We start from the raw sequence: 15,109 nt of genomic DNA, 5'->3' as shown, positions 1-15,109 counted from the left end.
GGGTCTGGGGAGAGTTTGGGGGTCAGTGGAGGGTTTAGGGGGTCAGTTGAGGGTTTGGGGTTGTCACAAAGGGTTTGGGGGATCAGTAAGAGAGTTTGGGGGTCTGGGAAAAAGGGGATTTTGAGGTCAGTGAGAGGGCTTGGGGGTCTGGGGAAGGAGAGGATCTGAGGAGGGTCAGTGGAAAGGTTTTGGGGGTCTGGGGAGGGTTTGGGGGGGTCAGTGGAGGATTTTGGGGTCAGTGAGAGGGCTTGGGGGTCTGGGGAAGGAGAGGGGCATCACAGGAGGATTTGGGGGTCTGGGTTTGGGGGTTGCTGGAGGGGGATCACTGGAGGGGGATTTGGGGGGCTCTGGGATGGAAGGATGCCCTCGGGGGTCCCTGGAGGGGGATTTGGGGTGTCTGGAGCAGACAGAGACTCTAGAGGGCCATCGGGGGAGCTGCCAGCTCCTCATGGCAGCGCCACCAAGCGTGTCCCGCCCTCTTTGGGGACACTGCGGCCACACGGAGCCACCGAGCCGTGTCCTGCCCTTCGAGGGGACACAGGAGAGCCCCGGTGACCCCTCTGTCCCCCTCGCCGTGCCCAGGGAGGACTTTGCCCGGGAATTTTTCCTCCCTGGGGACGGATGGAGGAGCGTGGGGGCAGCAGGGGACGGGGGGGGGCTCTGCCACCACCCGCGGGGACAAAGTCCAACAGCAACGGGGCCGAGATAAAGGTGCAGGGAGCAGAACGACAGCGTGGGGACATTGGGGACCTCACAGGGACCCTGCAGAGGGGAGGAGAGCAGCATGGAGGTGCTTCCTCCTCCTCCTCCTCCTCCTCCTCCTCCTGCTCAGGGGATTGTGCACAGGATCCTCAAATGGTTTGGGTTGGAAGGAACTTTAAAAATCCCTTTTTAAATGGGACAATTTCCACTGTCCCAGGTTGCTCCTTATCCAGGCTACCTAATAACAGAGATCAAATAAAATAAAAAGCAGATTTATTTATTTATTTATTTATTTATTTATTTATTTATTTATTTATTTATTGAAGGGCCTTCAGGTGCATTTAGGGCAGATGAAGCCCACCCAAAAATGGACCACGGGTCACGGGGTTTTCACACTTTTATAAGTTTGGTTCATTTGCATATTGGGGGTTAATATTCCAATTACAGCTTCAGGTCATGAAGTCATTGACCTCAAGTTTGCTCCCCCTAAATAAATCAGTTTTGTTGCCATCTCTCAGGGCCTGAGGTGCTGTTGATTCCCAGGCCTGGAGAGGAATTGTGTCAAAATGGGAAAGCAGCAGCTGACTCTGTGTGTGGAGTTTAGAGTTGTGCACTTAAGAATCACAGGATTATAAATGTATGGAAAAGAGAAAAGCTAAAATCCTAAGAAAGCATCACAAACCCCATCCAACCTGACCTTGGGATGGGGAAACCACTTCCACAAAGCAGCACCACGAGCCGTGCCCAGCGCCGCCCTGCACGGCCTCGCCCAGCAGTGCCACGGGCACTGTCACGGAGCCTGGCACCTCCTGTGCCAAACCGCCACCCCCGTGAGCTCTGGCTGCGCTCCCAGCCCTGATCCCAGCACCAACACCAGCCATCTGCACCCCTCAGGGCTCCCCAAAGCAGCCCCAGCTCCCAGGACCACGCAGGTGGCAGAGATCCAGCCTGGTCCCTGCGGAATTGGAGGGGTTTTGGGGGATGCTGTGTCAGTTCTCACCCCCAAAACCACATCAGCGGGCAGGAAAATCTTACAGCGCGGTGAGAAATGCACGGGAACACCAGCAGGACGCTGTGCTCTGATCAGTTTTTCCCCTGGCTCCTGCCTGGGTGGAATTGCAGCAGTCTGGAGGAGCCTCGTCAGGTGTGCAGGGCTTGTGGAAACTGGGACATCCTGACTTGCCGCTGGCTAACTCCTTTGTGAGAGCCCAGCCAAGGTTTCTCCACCTCTAAATTGGGGTGTAATGACACTTCCCCCTCTTTCATGAAGCTTCAACTCTTTGTGATCTCGGCAGGGAAATAAATCACCGCGCGGGATCATAAAAAGCCATCAAACGGCAACCCGGGGTGAACCGAGCCGCAGATGGAGGGAAGGGCGCGGGCGCTCGGAAAATGAGAGGTAGGAGCGAGCCAGATGTCATCGGCAGCTCCTTCCCCTGTAGGGTTAATGTCCCCCCCCCTTTCCCCTCCCTGCCTGCCCTGGAATTCCAGCCATTGGCTGCCTCCCGAGGTTTAGGCTAAAAAGCCTCTAATTAGGACCCCGGCAGCCGCGGAGCCAGTGCCTGGGCAGGCAGGGGGGGAAAAAAATAGAGAGAGAGGAAAGAAAGGAGAAAAAACCAGAAAAAAAGTGTTTCCCCGGCTGAGCTTGGATGTTTTCCTTTCGCTTTGCGGAGTTTTCGCAGCCCGGGCTCCATTCCCTGGCGTGCTCCGGAGCAGGGCGGGACGGCGGGGCTGGAGCGGGCGGCCGAGCCCGGAGCGGCGGCGAGCGCGGCCCGGAGCGCCGAGACAGGGCAGGTACGTGGGGCTGGGAGGGAATCCCGGGACAGGGCAGGTACGTGGGGCTGGGAGGGAATCCCGAAATCCCGGGATAAGGCAGGTACGTGGGGCTGGGAGGGAATCCCGAAATCCCGGGACAGGGCAGGTACGTGGGGCTGGGAGGGAATCCCGAAATCCCGGGACAGGGCAGGTACGTGGGGCTGGGAGGGAATCCCGGGACAGGGCAGGTACGTGGGGATGGGAGGGAATCCCGGAATCCCGGGATAAGGCAGGTACGTGGGGCTGGGAGGGAATCCCGGGCTCGGCTCTGCCCGCTCCGAGGGGAGATGGAGCTGGGGGAGACGGGGATTAAGAGCGGGGGGCAGCGGGAGGGTTCTGCGAGGGGAAGGGGATGAGGCAGAGCAGGGGGATTTGGGCTGTTCCGAGATTTTCTGGGAGGAGATAACATCGCTGTCTTTGTTTTCGGGAATTGTCCCCTGAGAGCAGGAGGTGACGCGCGTCCCATCGTGCCAGGCTCTGCCAGGTGCGCGGGCAGCGCTGGTGCCACCATCCCTGCTGGGATCAGTCGGGATTGGGGATGGAGCTGGAACCCTTGGACCTGCCGGGGTGAAGCCTGGTGGCCACTGGGAGGGGTGGGGGGCTCCGTTCTGGTGGCCACCAAAGAGGAGGGGTCGCGAATCTCCATCCCGGTGGCCTCAGGGAGAGGAGGGGCGGGGGTCTCGGTCCGTACCTGCGGGTGCACGAATGGGCGAGCCAGGGTGGGTTAATGGGTTAATGGGTTAATGGATTACTGCTCCTGCGGGAAAACGCAGGAAAAGCCTTTGGCAGAGCTGGCACATCCCTGGTGAGCCAACAGGCCACGGTCCCCTCTGGTGACACCGTGCTGTGTGGCAGAGCAGATGCTGAGACCCTCCCTCATCATTTGGGAGGCTGCAAAGGCGTTTTTAAAGCGGGGGCCACGACTCTGCTGTGCCCAGCAGTGGCACCAAGGGCTGCTCCAGCTGGTGCCACCCCAGCTCCAAAAAGGCACCGTGGGCCCCTCGGTGGGACCGGCTCCAGGTCGGGCAGGACTGGCTGCTCCTGCTCTCCCTGCCAGACCTCAGCTTATCTCACCCCAAAAGATGCATCTTTATTGCTCTGCATCTTTGTTGTTATGCATCTTTATTTCTCTGCATCTTTTTGCTCTGCATCTTCGTTGTTATGCATCTTTATTTCTCTGCATCTTTTTGCTCTGCATCTTTGTTGTTGTGAATCTTTGTTGCTCTGCATCCTTATTTCTCTGCATTTTATTTCTCTGCATCTTTATTTCTCTACACCTTTATTCTCTGCACCTTTATTTCTCCAAACCTTTATTCCTCTGCATCTTTATTCTCTGCACCTTTATTTCTCTGCATCTTTATTCTCTGTACCTTTATTCCTCTGCACTTTTATTTCTCTGCACCTTTATTTCTCTGCACCTTTATTCTCTGCACCTTTATTTCTCTGCACCTTTATTCTCTGCATCTTTATTTCTCTGCATCTTTATTTCTCGGCATTTTATTCCTCTGCATCTCTGTTCCTGCAGCTGTGTTGATGGCAGCTCAAGCACAAACAGCTTTTCCCGTGGGTGAGGCCAGCGTGGATCCGTGCCCCTGGGAGCTTCCAGCGCTGCTTTGAGGGGCTTTTAGGAGTTGTTGTGTCTCCCTGGGGACTCTGCGGAAGCAAAGCTGAGGCGGGGATGGGATGCAGCTCCCTGCGCGGGCTGGGAACGCGGAGCCCGTGCTGAATTCCGAGCAGGCTGGCGCGGCCGAGCTCCAAGTTAATGTGTGACCTTGGCAGCAGAGCCCGCACGGGCTCCCACAGCCAGCTGGAGACGGGGGCTGCTCCCGCCGAGCCAAAGCCGATTAACATTCCCAGGAATTTCAGCCTCTTGCGCCCAGGGAGCCGCGACGGCTTCCGATGCTTTGGGGAGAGCGAGAGAGGAGCTCGGGCAAACGCATCCGGAGCAGCTCCCACGGGCAGCAGGGAGGGTTTGCAGCCAAGGCAAATGACAGCCAGGTGCCACCCAGCCTGCCCGACGGCTCTGTCGCACGTCCCCTCTCGGGGACTCGCTGGCAGGGACAGGAGCTGCCCCAAAGTGCCACCGCGGTGCCACCTCCTGCAGGCTGGGAGCATCCCCGCATCCCTGGGCAGGGCAGGGCAGGGCAGGGCAGAGCCCGCAGGCAGCGAGGGAGGGCAGGAAGGAAGAGGGGACAGGGCAGGGCAGCGGAGGAGCCGGACCTGTTGGGGCTGCCTGGCTCTTTAGCATGGGAGGCGCGTACCTCTGTCACCGTCTGGGGCTAATTACAGGGACTTGTTTCCAGCCCAGACGGCTGCCAGCCGGGGTAATCACATCAAACCGGGCTGGGCCGCGCTCTCCGGCGCATCCCCGCCCTGCCCAAGCCGCCCTCCCCACGCCGGTGTCGCCCCACCGTGCTGGTGGCCCTGCCATGGGGTCCCTGTGGCTCTCGGGAATGGGGCCAGGCTGGCGCTGCCACCCCTCGGGAATGGGGCCAGGCTGGCACTGCCAACCCCCCCCCCCGAGTGCCCCGGGCATCGCAGGGGTCCAATTAACAGCAAAGTTCCAAGAGATTACACAAATGCAGCTTGGAGGCTTAATGAGCTCGGCCTGGGAGTGCCCCCACATCCCACGGGAGGGAGAAATGGGGACATTTCCCAAAGCAGGCAGCAGCAGAGCTGGGCTGGACACGAGGGTCCCCACTCAGCACCCCAGGGTCTCCCTGGCCCAGCCAGCAAGGCAGGGGCTCTTTTTGGGCAGCAAACACCCAGTCAAACCGGATTATTTCATCCCTATCCCAAAGCACAGCTTTGAACAACACCCTACAACCAGCCCTGCATCCCCCCAGGCTTCCAGACCCCAAACGGCAGGAAAAAGCCAGCAGCGCTTTTGTTTAATCTCGCTGATTAGGCGATGTGTTAATCATTGACCCGGCAGCAGGGCAGGGAAACCGGAGCTGATGCCACCTGCTGCCAGCCCCGGAGCTGCCCCTGCCACAGCCCGGCAGCCCCAGGTGCTGTTTGTGGGAGCACTGGGGACACTGGGCTGTCCCTGGCAGGGGGGACACACCAGCACCATCCCAGTGTGGAGCAGGGAATGGATCCTGGTGGTGGCAGAGGTGGAGGAGGAACAAAATTTCATGGTCTGGGGGTTCTCACCGCTCATCCCTGAGACTGTTTTGTGCTTGGAACATTTTCCAGAGGGGTTGATCCGTCCGTGGTGGGCGTTGCAGGGGTGAACCCCTGGCTGTGTTTGGTCACAGCCCCGTGATTTTCCCCTCCATCCCACCCTGGCTCCCCATGGCACGGCAGGAAGTGTGGGCTGAGGGCGTCAGGCTCTGGGCTGGCATCCAGGGAACCCCAGGAGCCACCACATCAGCATCTGGCCTTTGTTTTGGGAAGCCGGGGCAGGAAGGAAGCGGCGTGATGGAAAGAGCCCACGTGGGGAGGAGGGGAGGGCTCCGGATGGGTTTCACTGCCTGACCCCGAGCCAGGCTGTGCTGTGGGCTGGGACAGCCCTGGGCAGAACAATGGCAGCCCGAGGGGAGGGAATTATTTTCCACTGAGTTGGGCTCAACCTCGGTCTGCTCCCACTCAGGGATGGGCCACTAAACCTGGGATTAGCCGTGGCAGCTGGGGGAAAGCTCCTGCTGTGGGTGTTGCTGTTTTCTAAAATCTGTTCCAGCAGAGCTTGGGCATTTGGGGTCTTACCTGCCTGGCTTCATCCTCATCCTCATCCCATCCCCATCCCCATCCCATCCCATCCCATCCCATCCCATCCCATCCCATCCCATCCCATCCCATCCCATCCCACCCCATCCCATCCCATCCCATCCCATCCCATCCCATCCCATCCCATCCCATCCCCATCCTCATCCTCATCCCATCCCATCCCATCCCATCCCATCCCCATCCCATCCCATCCCATCCCATCCCATCCCATCCCATCCCATCCCATCCCATCCCATCCCATCCCATCCCTTCCTGCTCAGCAAGTGCCTGCCTGTATCATCAGTGTGGGTTTGCTGTAACCCCCAAAAAGAAAGGAGCCCCCCAAAAATCCCTTGGATCCCTGCAGTGGTTCAGCTGGAGGTCTCAAGGTCGTGGTGCCCTGGAGCATCATCCCAGCTGGACGTGCCCCAGGTCCCTGTAAGGATGAGGAGCTGCTTGTCCTGCTGGCACAGGGACACGGGATCTGTGTCCAGGGCTGGATCCCTGCTCCCTGCCCTGTGTCTGACACCTCTCTGTCCCCAGCTGATGTCCCTGCCGAGCCCTGCATGGCCCAGGGTCCCTCTGAGGGACAAGGAGCTGCTTGTCCTGCTGCGGCAGGGACACAGGATCTGTGTCCAGGGATGGATCCCTGCTCCCTGCCCTGTGTCTGACACCTCTGTGTCCCCAGCTGATGTCCCTGCCGAGCCCTGCATGGCACAGGGGTCCCTCTGAGGGATAAGGAGCTGCCCCAGGGACACAGGATCCATGTCCAGGGATGGATCCCTGCCCTGACTCTGACACCTGTGGCTCTCTCTGTGTCCCCCTGCCAAGCCCTGCATGGCCCAGGGTCACTCTGAGGGATGAAGAGCTGGCACAAGGACACAGGATCCATGTCCAGGGATGGATCCCTGCTCCCTGCCCTGTGTCTGACACCTCGCTGTCCCCAGCTGATGTCCCTGCCGAGCCCTGCATGGCCCAGGGTCCCTCTGAGGGATGAAGAGCTGGCACAGGGACACAGGCTCTGTGTCCAGGGATGGATCCCTGCCCTGTGTCTGACCCCTCTGTCTCTCTCTGTGTCCCCAGCTGATGTCCCTGCAGAGCCCTGCATGGCCCAGGGTCCCTCTGAGGGACAAGGAGCTGCTTGTCCTGCTGCCACAGGGACACAGGATCCATGTCCAGGGATGGATCCCTGCTCCCTGCCCCGTGTCTGACCCCTCTGTCTCTCTCTGTGTCCCCAGCTGATGTCCCTGCCGAGCCCTGCATGGCCCCAGCAGGACGAGCCCTCTCCCTGCGGCACCACCGGGGGTCTCCCCCCGGCCTCGTCCGACAGCGACTCCGGCTGTGCCCTGGAGGAGTACTTGGAGCCCCCCGAGGTGGGTGCTTCCCACCCCGTTTCTGGGGTTAAACACACATTTCAGCCCCTTAAACGCATTCGAATCCCTCTCTGAACTCGCTGTTTCCCCCAAGGTGCCGCCGTGCTCGCCCCAGCCGGGCTCTGACCGCGACCGGACGCGGCTCCGCGCCAGAGCGCTCCTGCAGCAGCTGCCCCCCCAGGACTGCGATGTGAGACCCCCTTCTCGGGCTGCTGCTCCCCTCCCCGGGCCCACCTGCTGCTGGCATTACCCAAAAACAGAGGCCAGGCCGAATTAAGGGAATAAAAAGCAGTTTTATTCATTATTCAGCTGCACTAAATGCAGCTGAAGCCCACCCAAAAATGGACCACGGGTCACGGGGTTTTCACACTTTTATAAGTTTGGGCCATTTGCATATTGGGGGTTAATTTTCCAATTACAGCTTCAGGTAATGAAGTCATTGACTCCAAATTTGCTCCCCTAACTCAGTTTTGTTCCCATCTCTCAGGGACTGACCAGTGAGGTGTTTGATTCCCAGGCCTGGAAAGGAATTGTGTAAAAATGGGAAAGCAGCAGCTCACGCTGTGTGTGGAGTTTAGAGTTTACCACTAAAGTTTAGAGTTTACCACTAAAGTTTAGAGTTTACCTCTAAAGAATTACAGGATTATAAATGTCTGGAAAAGATAAAGGCTAAACTCCTAAGGAAGGATGTGATTCCGACTCCTTCTCAGCCAATGAGTAGGACAAATAGGTTGTTGGTGATGATGAGGATGAGTATGGCGATGAGGAGGAATAGCAGATAGGTAAAAAATTTTGTAATGTAGGGGTCTGAGGCCATATGTAGGATAGATCATGATACAAATAGTGCAATGGGGAAGAAGGCAAGGGAGCAGAAGTCTCTTTTTAGGCTGATGGGGATTTTGAAGTTTATAATGAACCTTCATTCCCAGAAGGAGGTGACGCTTTCTGCTCCGGGGTGGATATAGATTGCTGTTGGGATCGGGCTGATTCGGAAGGAGGTTTTGGCTGTGTTTGTAATTGTGCTGGGAGTGTTTTTGGAGAGAAGAGGCGATAGCATGGGGGTGCCCCAGCAGAGCCCAGCCTGACCCCCGTGCCCCACAGGAGCGCTACTGCCCCGGCCTCGCCGAGGAGGAGCGGCGCCAGCTCCGCGCCTTCAGCGCCCGCCGCCGACAGGAGGCTCTGGGCCAGGGCCTGGCGTGCCCCGTGCCAGGGCCCTGCCACGGCTGTCCCTGCAGGAAGGTGAGCCGTCCCTCCAGCTGCCGCCCCCCGGCAGGGAGCTGGCCCCAAAAGCCCTGCCCCAAACCTCACCTCCTTCTCTGCCTTGCAGTGCGGCCGCAGGCTGAACAAAGGGGACCCGGGGGTGTCGGCGTCTCGCCTGGGCGACCAGTTCTGGCACCCGTCCTGCTTCTCCTGCCACTTCTGCCAGCAGCAGCTGGTGGATCTCATCTACTTCCAGCAGGATGGGAGGATCTACTGCGGCCGGCACCATGCCGAGCTCTTCCGACCCCGCTGCGCCTCCTGCGACCAGGTGGGCGCCCGTTGGGCAGCACGGAACAGGAAAGCCTTGTAAATGGGATTGCCTGGCAAAAGATTTTGAGAATACGGAAACTAGAAGTGAGATTGAAGTGAAAGCAAGCTTTAAGGTCCGTTAGTCACTGAACAACGGGAAAACAGTTGTCAGTATTAAAAATAAGGGTAATTTGGTTCCAATAATAGCGCATAAGCCAAAGATAACTGTGGGGTTCTGGACCTGTGCCACCTCAGTACGAGCTTGCCAAGTGAAGATTCCCCCCTTAAATGCCATGTGGCAGTGCCATCTCCTCCCATTTTCGATTCATCACGCTTCCACCTCCGCCCTCATCACCGCCTTTGCTGTGCATGCGCCACCACTCGTTCTGGTGCTCGCATAACTCTTTCTCTTTGTTTTTGATGAAGGCCTCTCCTCTTCCTCGACGTCCTTCAACTCACCCTTGGGTTACACATGCGCACCAAGCCAGTATAATCGAACATAATATTATATTTAAGCATCAAAGCAATAAATCTCATATCATTAACATTTTCCTGGGACCCAACCAGATTTTCCCTTCTTTCTGTTAATTTTTAGCAACTGTTATCTCTTGGTTTTTCCTGTCCTTGAACATCTGCAGAAAAGGGGGGGATGGAGGATAGATCCTCTCCCTTTCTTTCTTGGCATTACACCTTCGTGCATGCTCACTCATTCTGGTGCTCACATAACTCTTTCTCTTTGGGGCTCGTTTTTGATGAAGGCCTCTCCTCTTCCTCGACGTCCTTCAAATCACCCTTGGGTTACACATGCGCACCAAGCCAGTATAATCGAACATAATATTATATTCAAGCATCAAAGCAATAAATCTCATATCATTAACATTTTCCTGGGACCCAACCCGATTTTCCCTTCTTTCTGTTCATTTTTAGCAACTGTTATCTCCTGCTTTTTCCTGTCCTTGAACATCTGCAGGAAAGAGGGGGGGGCGATGGATCCTCTCCCTTTCTTTCTTGGCATTACACCTCCGTGCATGCTCCACCTCTCGTTCTGGTGCTCACATAACTCTTTCTCTTTGGGGCTCGTGTTTGATGAAGGCCTCTCCTCTTCCTCGACGTCCTTCAACTCACCCTTGGGTTACACATGCGCACCAAGCCAGTATAATCGAACATAATATTATATTTAAGCATCAAAGCAACAAATATCATATCATTAACATTTTCCAATGGACCCAACTTTAGCATTTTTAGCAACTGTTATCTCCTGCTTTTTCCTGTCCTTGAACATTTGCAGGAAAGGGGGGGATGGAGGATGGATCCTCTCCCTTTCGTTTTTGTCGTTACACCTCCTAACTCTCTTATCAATTACCGTATCAACATCTCACCTGTTCACCACGTTCCCGTTCCAGCTGATCTTCATGGAGGAGTGCATCGAGGCCGAGGGCCGGCGCTGGCACCCGGAGCATTTCTGCTGCCTGGAGTGCGATGTGCCCCTGCACGGGCAGCGCTACGTGATGCGCAGCGGGCGGCCCTGCTGCCGGGGCTGCTTCGAGAGCCGCTTCGCCGAGCCGTGCCAGGCCTGCGGGGACCCCATCGGTACGGCCACCGAAATCCGGGGCTCCCCTGGCCTTTGGAGCGTGGATTTTGGGGTTTTTTTGGGGTTTTTTGGGTTTTTTGGTTTGGTTTGGTTTTTTTTTTTTTGTTGGTTTGTTTGGGTTTTTTTGGTGGTTTTTTTTTTTTTTTTTTTTTTTTGTTTTTTTTTGTTTTGTTTTTTTGGGGTTTTTTTTGTGGTTTGTTTTTTGTTGTTTTTTTTTTTGGTTGGGGTTTTTCTGTTTGGTTTTTTGTTTGTTTGTTTGTTCGGTTTTGGGGTTTTTTTATTTATTTAATTTATTTCTACTTTTTATTTTTGGGGGGGTTTCGGGTTTTTACGGGGTTTTTTTTGTTTGGTTTATTTTTGTTTTTTGTTTTTTGTTGGTTGGGGTTTTTCTGTTTGGTTTTTTTTTTGTTTGTTCGGTTTGGGGTTTTTTAAATTTATTTAATTTATTTATGTTTTTTATTTTTGGGGGGTTTCGGGTTTTTATGGGTGTTCTTTTGGGTGGTTTTTTTTTTGTTTTGTTTTGGGTTTTTTTTGTTTGTTGGTTAGGGTTTTTCTGTTTGGTTTTTTTTGTTTGTTCGGTTTGGGGTTTTTTAAATTTATTTAATTTATTTATGTTTTTTATTTTTGGGGGAGTTTCGGGTTTTTACGGGTTTTCTCTTGGGTGGTTATTTTTTGCTTTGTTTTGTTTTTTTTGTTTTTTGTTGGTTGGGGTTTTTTTGTTTGGGTTTTTTTTGTTTGTTCGGTTTGGGGTTTTTAAAATTTATTTAATTTATTTATGTTTTTTATTTTTGGGGGGTTTCGGGTTTTTACAGGTTTTCTTTTGGGTGGTTTTTTTTGTTTTGTTTTGGTTTTTTGTTTTGTGTTGGTTGGGGGTTTTTTTGTTTGGTTTTTTGTTGTTTGTTCGGTTTGGGGTTTTTAAAATTTATTTAATTTATTTATGTTTTTTTATTTTTGGGGGGTTTTGGGTTTTTACGGGTTTTCTTTTGGGCGGTTGTTTTGGGGTTTTTTTTTTTGTTTTGTTTTGTTTTGGGGGTTTTTTGGGGTTTAATTAGGGGTTTTGTGTGGGTTGTTTTGTTTGTTTCTTTGGTGTTTGTTGTTGCTTTTTGGCTTTTTTTTTGTGGGGGGTTGTTTTGGGGTTTTTTTTTTTTGTTTATTTTGTTTAGTTTTGCGTTTTGGGGGTTTATTTTGGGGTTTTTTTGTGGGTTTTTTGGGGTTTTTTTGGGGGTTATTTGGGGGCGCAGTTGTTTTTGGTATTTTGTTTTGGTTTGGGTTTTTCAGTTTTTTTTGTGTTTCTTTAGGGGTTTTGGGTGGGTTTTTATGGTTTTTTTTTTTGTTTGTTTTGTTTCTTTGGCTTTTTTGTTGTTGCTTTTTGTTTTTTTTTTGTGGGGGGTTGTTTTGATTTTTTTTTATTTTGTTTTGGTTTGGGGTGTTAGGGGCTTTATTTTGGGGGGTTTTTGTAGGCTTTTTGTTTTGATTTTTTTGGGGTTTTTTTTTGGTTTTTTTTTTTGGGGAGGCGCATTTGTTTTTGGTATTTTGTTTCGGTTTGGGGTTTTTTTGTGGCTTTTTTTAGGATTTTTTTGTGTGTATTTTTTTTGTTTGTTTGTTTTTTTGGAGGGTGTTTATTTTGTTTTGGGGTTTTGTTTTTTGGGTTTTTTTTTTGGTTTTTTTTGGGGGGGGTTTGGGGGGGTTGTTTTGTTTTTGGGGTTTTTTCATTTCTGTTCGTTTTGTTGGTTGGTTGGTTGTTTTTTGTTGTTTTTTTTTTCCTTCGTTTTGTTTCGTAGTTGTTGGGGTTTTTTTGTTTTTTTTTTTTTTTTTTTTGTTTTGTTTTGGTTTTTTTTTTTTTTTTTGGGGGGGGGGTTTGGGTTTTTTTTTGTTTTGGGGTTTTTTTGGGGAGTGTTTTTTTTTTTTTTGTGGGTTTTTTTTTGGGGTTTTTTTGTTTTTTGGATTTTTTTGTTTTGGTGTTTTTTTTTTTTGTGTGTGTGTTTTTTTTTGGGTTTTTTTTGTGGGTTTTTTTTTTTTGGTTTTTTTTTAAATTTAATTTTGACGTCCCTTTCCCCCTGCCCCGTGTTTGCCCCCAGGCGCGGACAGCGAGCGGGTCACGCACCAGGGGCTGCACTGGCACGCCCGCTCGCCCTGCCTGTGCTGCAGCCGCTGCCGGGCCCCGCTGCGGGGGCAGCCCCTCGCCCTCCGCCGGGGCCGCCTCTTCTGCTCCGGGCCCTGCGGCCGCGGCCAGGACGGCTCCGACGGCTCCGAAAGCTCCGAGGCCTCCGACGGCTCCGAGGGCTCCTCCGACTCCGCCATCGCCTCCGCTCCGTCCCCCGAGTGCGCGCCCGCGGCCCCGAGCTCGGCGGCGGGGAGCGGCAGGGACAGGGGGCAAGGGGATGGTAGGAGCCTCTGGCATGGGGTGGGAGCAAATCCAGGGATTTGGGGGTGGTAGGAGCAAATCCAGGGATTTTGGGGATGGTAGGAGCAAATCCAGGGAGTTTGGGGATGGTAGGAGCCTCCGGCATGGGGCAGGAGCAAATCCAGGGATTTTGGAGTGGCAGGAGCCTCTGCCATGGGATGGGAGCAAATCCAGGGGATTTTGGGGAGTTTGGGGATGGTAGGAGCCTCCGACATGGGGTGGGAGCAAATCCAGGGGAATTTGAGGATGGTAGGAGCTTCTAGCATGGGGAGGGAGCAAATCCAGGGATTTTGGGGATGGTAGGAGCAAATCCAGGGATTTTGGGGAGTTTGAGGATGGTAGGAGCCTCCAACATGGGGTGGGAACAAATCCAGGGAGTTTGGGGATGGTAGGAGCAAATCCAGGGGAATTTGGGGAATGTGGGGATGGTAGGACCCTCTGCCATGGGATGGGAGCAAATCCAAGGATTTTGGGGAGTTTGGGGATGGTAGGAGCTTCCGGCATGGGGCGGGACAAAATCCAGGGATTTGGGGGTGGTAGGAGCAAATCCAGGGAGTTTGGGGAGTTTGGGGATGGTGGAACCCTACTGCCATGGGTGAGAGCAAATCCAGGGGAATTTGGGGATGGTAGGAGCAAATCCAGGAGATTTTGGGGAGTTTGGGGATGGTAGGAGCCTCCAGCATGGGGTGGGACAAAATCCAGGGGAGTTTGGGGACTTTGGGGATGGTAGGAGCCTCTGCCATGGAGTGGGAGCAAATCCAGGCTCTGGGGACTTTGCTGGGAATGTCACACCGTGGGAATTGGTGACCAACTCCCCACGGTGACAGCTGGGTGCCGGCCCGAGACACCCCTGGCTGTGGGAGGGCTGTGGGCGGGCAGGCTCAGCCTCTCCTCCCTCCCTCCCGCTCCTTTCCCCCTTTCTCGCAGAGGCGCTCTCAGAGCAGCCCCCGGTGCACCCCGCCTTCAGGAGCCGCCAGGATCTCGGCCCAGCCCCACGCGAGCGGAGCAGCGACGCTGCCAAGGAGCACCCAGGGGTGCTGGGACCCGCAGGCAGCCACCCCGCAGCCCCCCAGCCCGGCCCAGAGCCACCCAAGGAGCCCAGAGCCCTTTTGGGGTCCCCTGAACCCCGAAGAGCGGCAGAGCTGCAGGCGGGCACCTCCCGTCCCCGACACGGCGCCCGGGCAGGGCACGGCACAGAGGAAGAGGAGGAGGAGGAGGAGGAGGAGGACTCCTGGTGCCCCACCTGCTCCTCATCTTCGGACTCAGACTCGGAGGAGGAGGGTTTCTTTTTCGGGAAGCCCATCCCCAAGCCCGGCATGAACTCCCCGGGCAGGGAGCCCGTGCAGAGGGGCAGGGGCAGGACGGCCAAGCACTGCAGCGTGTGCTGACAGCGGGCACTGCCAGCTCCTGCCAGGGCATCAACGCGCTCCAGCCACATCCTGGAGGTGCCCGAGGTTGGTGGGAGAAGCTGCTGGGGTCGCTGCCCCCGCAGAGCAGAGTAGAGCAGAGCAGAGCAGAGCAGAGCCTGCCATTCCTGCCCGGCTCTCCCGCAATTAGGAACAGGTAAAGCAGGAAGGGAGCGGGGCAGGGCCGGCCCCAGCACCTCCCTCGAGGCGGCAGGTGGGGACAGGGACAGCTGCCGGCGTCCCCCCAGCGCTGGGGAACGCGGGGTGTCCTGCCCCGGGCTGCTCCGTGCCCCACTGCCACCCCTCTCCATCCCTGGTGGCACCGTGTCCCCATAGGGAGGGGACCAGAGACGAAGCTCCAATAAAATCTGGCTGAAATCTGAACTCTGGCTGAAATCTGAACTCGGGCTCTGCCCTGTTCCTTCCCAGCCCATTGTGACAGTGACAGTGTCACCAGGGCCCCACTGCCACCTCTTCCATCCCTGGTGGCACTGTGTCCCCACTGCCACCACAGGGAGGGGACCAGGGCACAGCTCTGGTCTCAGGTGACAAACCCCAATAAAACCTGGCTGAAATCTGAACTCAGGCTCTGCCCTGCTCC

General features: G+C 54.9%; 1 protein-coding gene across 2 annotated transcripts; it reads left to right on the top strand.

The window, feature by feature from the left end:
* Positions 1-2,212: 2,212 nt before the first annotated feature.
* PRICKLE4 (prickle planar cell polarity protein 4) lies at positions 2,213-14,892 on the top strand. 2 transcript variants are annotated; one of them, XM_074528050.1, is made up of 8 exons: positions 2,213-2,496; positions 7,464-7,598; positions 7,693-7,788; positions 8,700-8,837; positions 8,926-9,126; positions 10,511-10,697; positions 12,777-13,082; positions 14,030-14,892. In XM_074528050.1, exons 2-8 carry the CDS (start codon positions 7,467-7,469, stop codon positions 14,488-14,490), a joined length of 1,521 nt encoding a protein of 506 aa, XP_074384151.1. In that variant the 5' UTR covers positions 2,213-2,496; positions 7,464-7,466; the 3' UTR covers positions 14,491-14,892. The 2 variants fall into 2 exon arrangements, with proteins under 2 accessions (XP_074384151.1, XP_074384152.1); XM_074528051.1 differs by lacking the exon at positions 2,213-2,496 and adding an exon at positions 2,692-2,705.
* Positions 14,893-15,109: the final 217 nt, after the last annotated feature.

This window comes from Zonotrichia albicollis, chromosome 28 (assembly GCF_047830755.1).
Source record: "Zonotrichia albicollis isolate bZonAlb1 chromosome 28, bZonAlb1.hap1, whole genome shotgun sequence".
NCBI lineage: Eukaryota > Metazoa > Chordata > Aves > Passeriformes > Passerellidae > Zonotrichia > Zonotrichia albicollis.
Note: the sequence above shows the minus strand (reverse complement) of the source record. Positions and strands in the feature narration are given on the sequence as shown.

What these genes read in the sequence shown, in the direction of transcription:
- PRICKLE4 (XM_074528050.1), top strand. Translation starts at nt 7,467, where the DNA reads ATGTCCCTGCCGAGCCCTGCATGGCCCCAGCAGGACGAGCCCTCTCCC. An exon ending in AGTACTTGGAGCCCCCCGAG is followed by an intron (nt 7,599 to 7,692) that starts GTGGGTGCTTCC and finishes GTTTCCCCCAAG; the next exon opens with GTGCCGCCGTGCTCGCCCCA. An exon ending in ACGGCTGTCCCTGCAGGAAG is followed by an intron (nt 8,838 to 8,925) that starts GTGAGCCGTCCC and finishes TCTGCCTTGCAG; the next exon opens with TGCGGCCGCAGGCTGAACAA.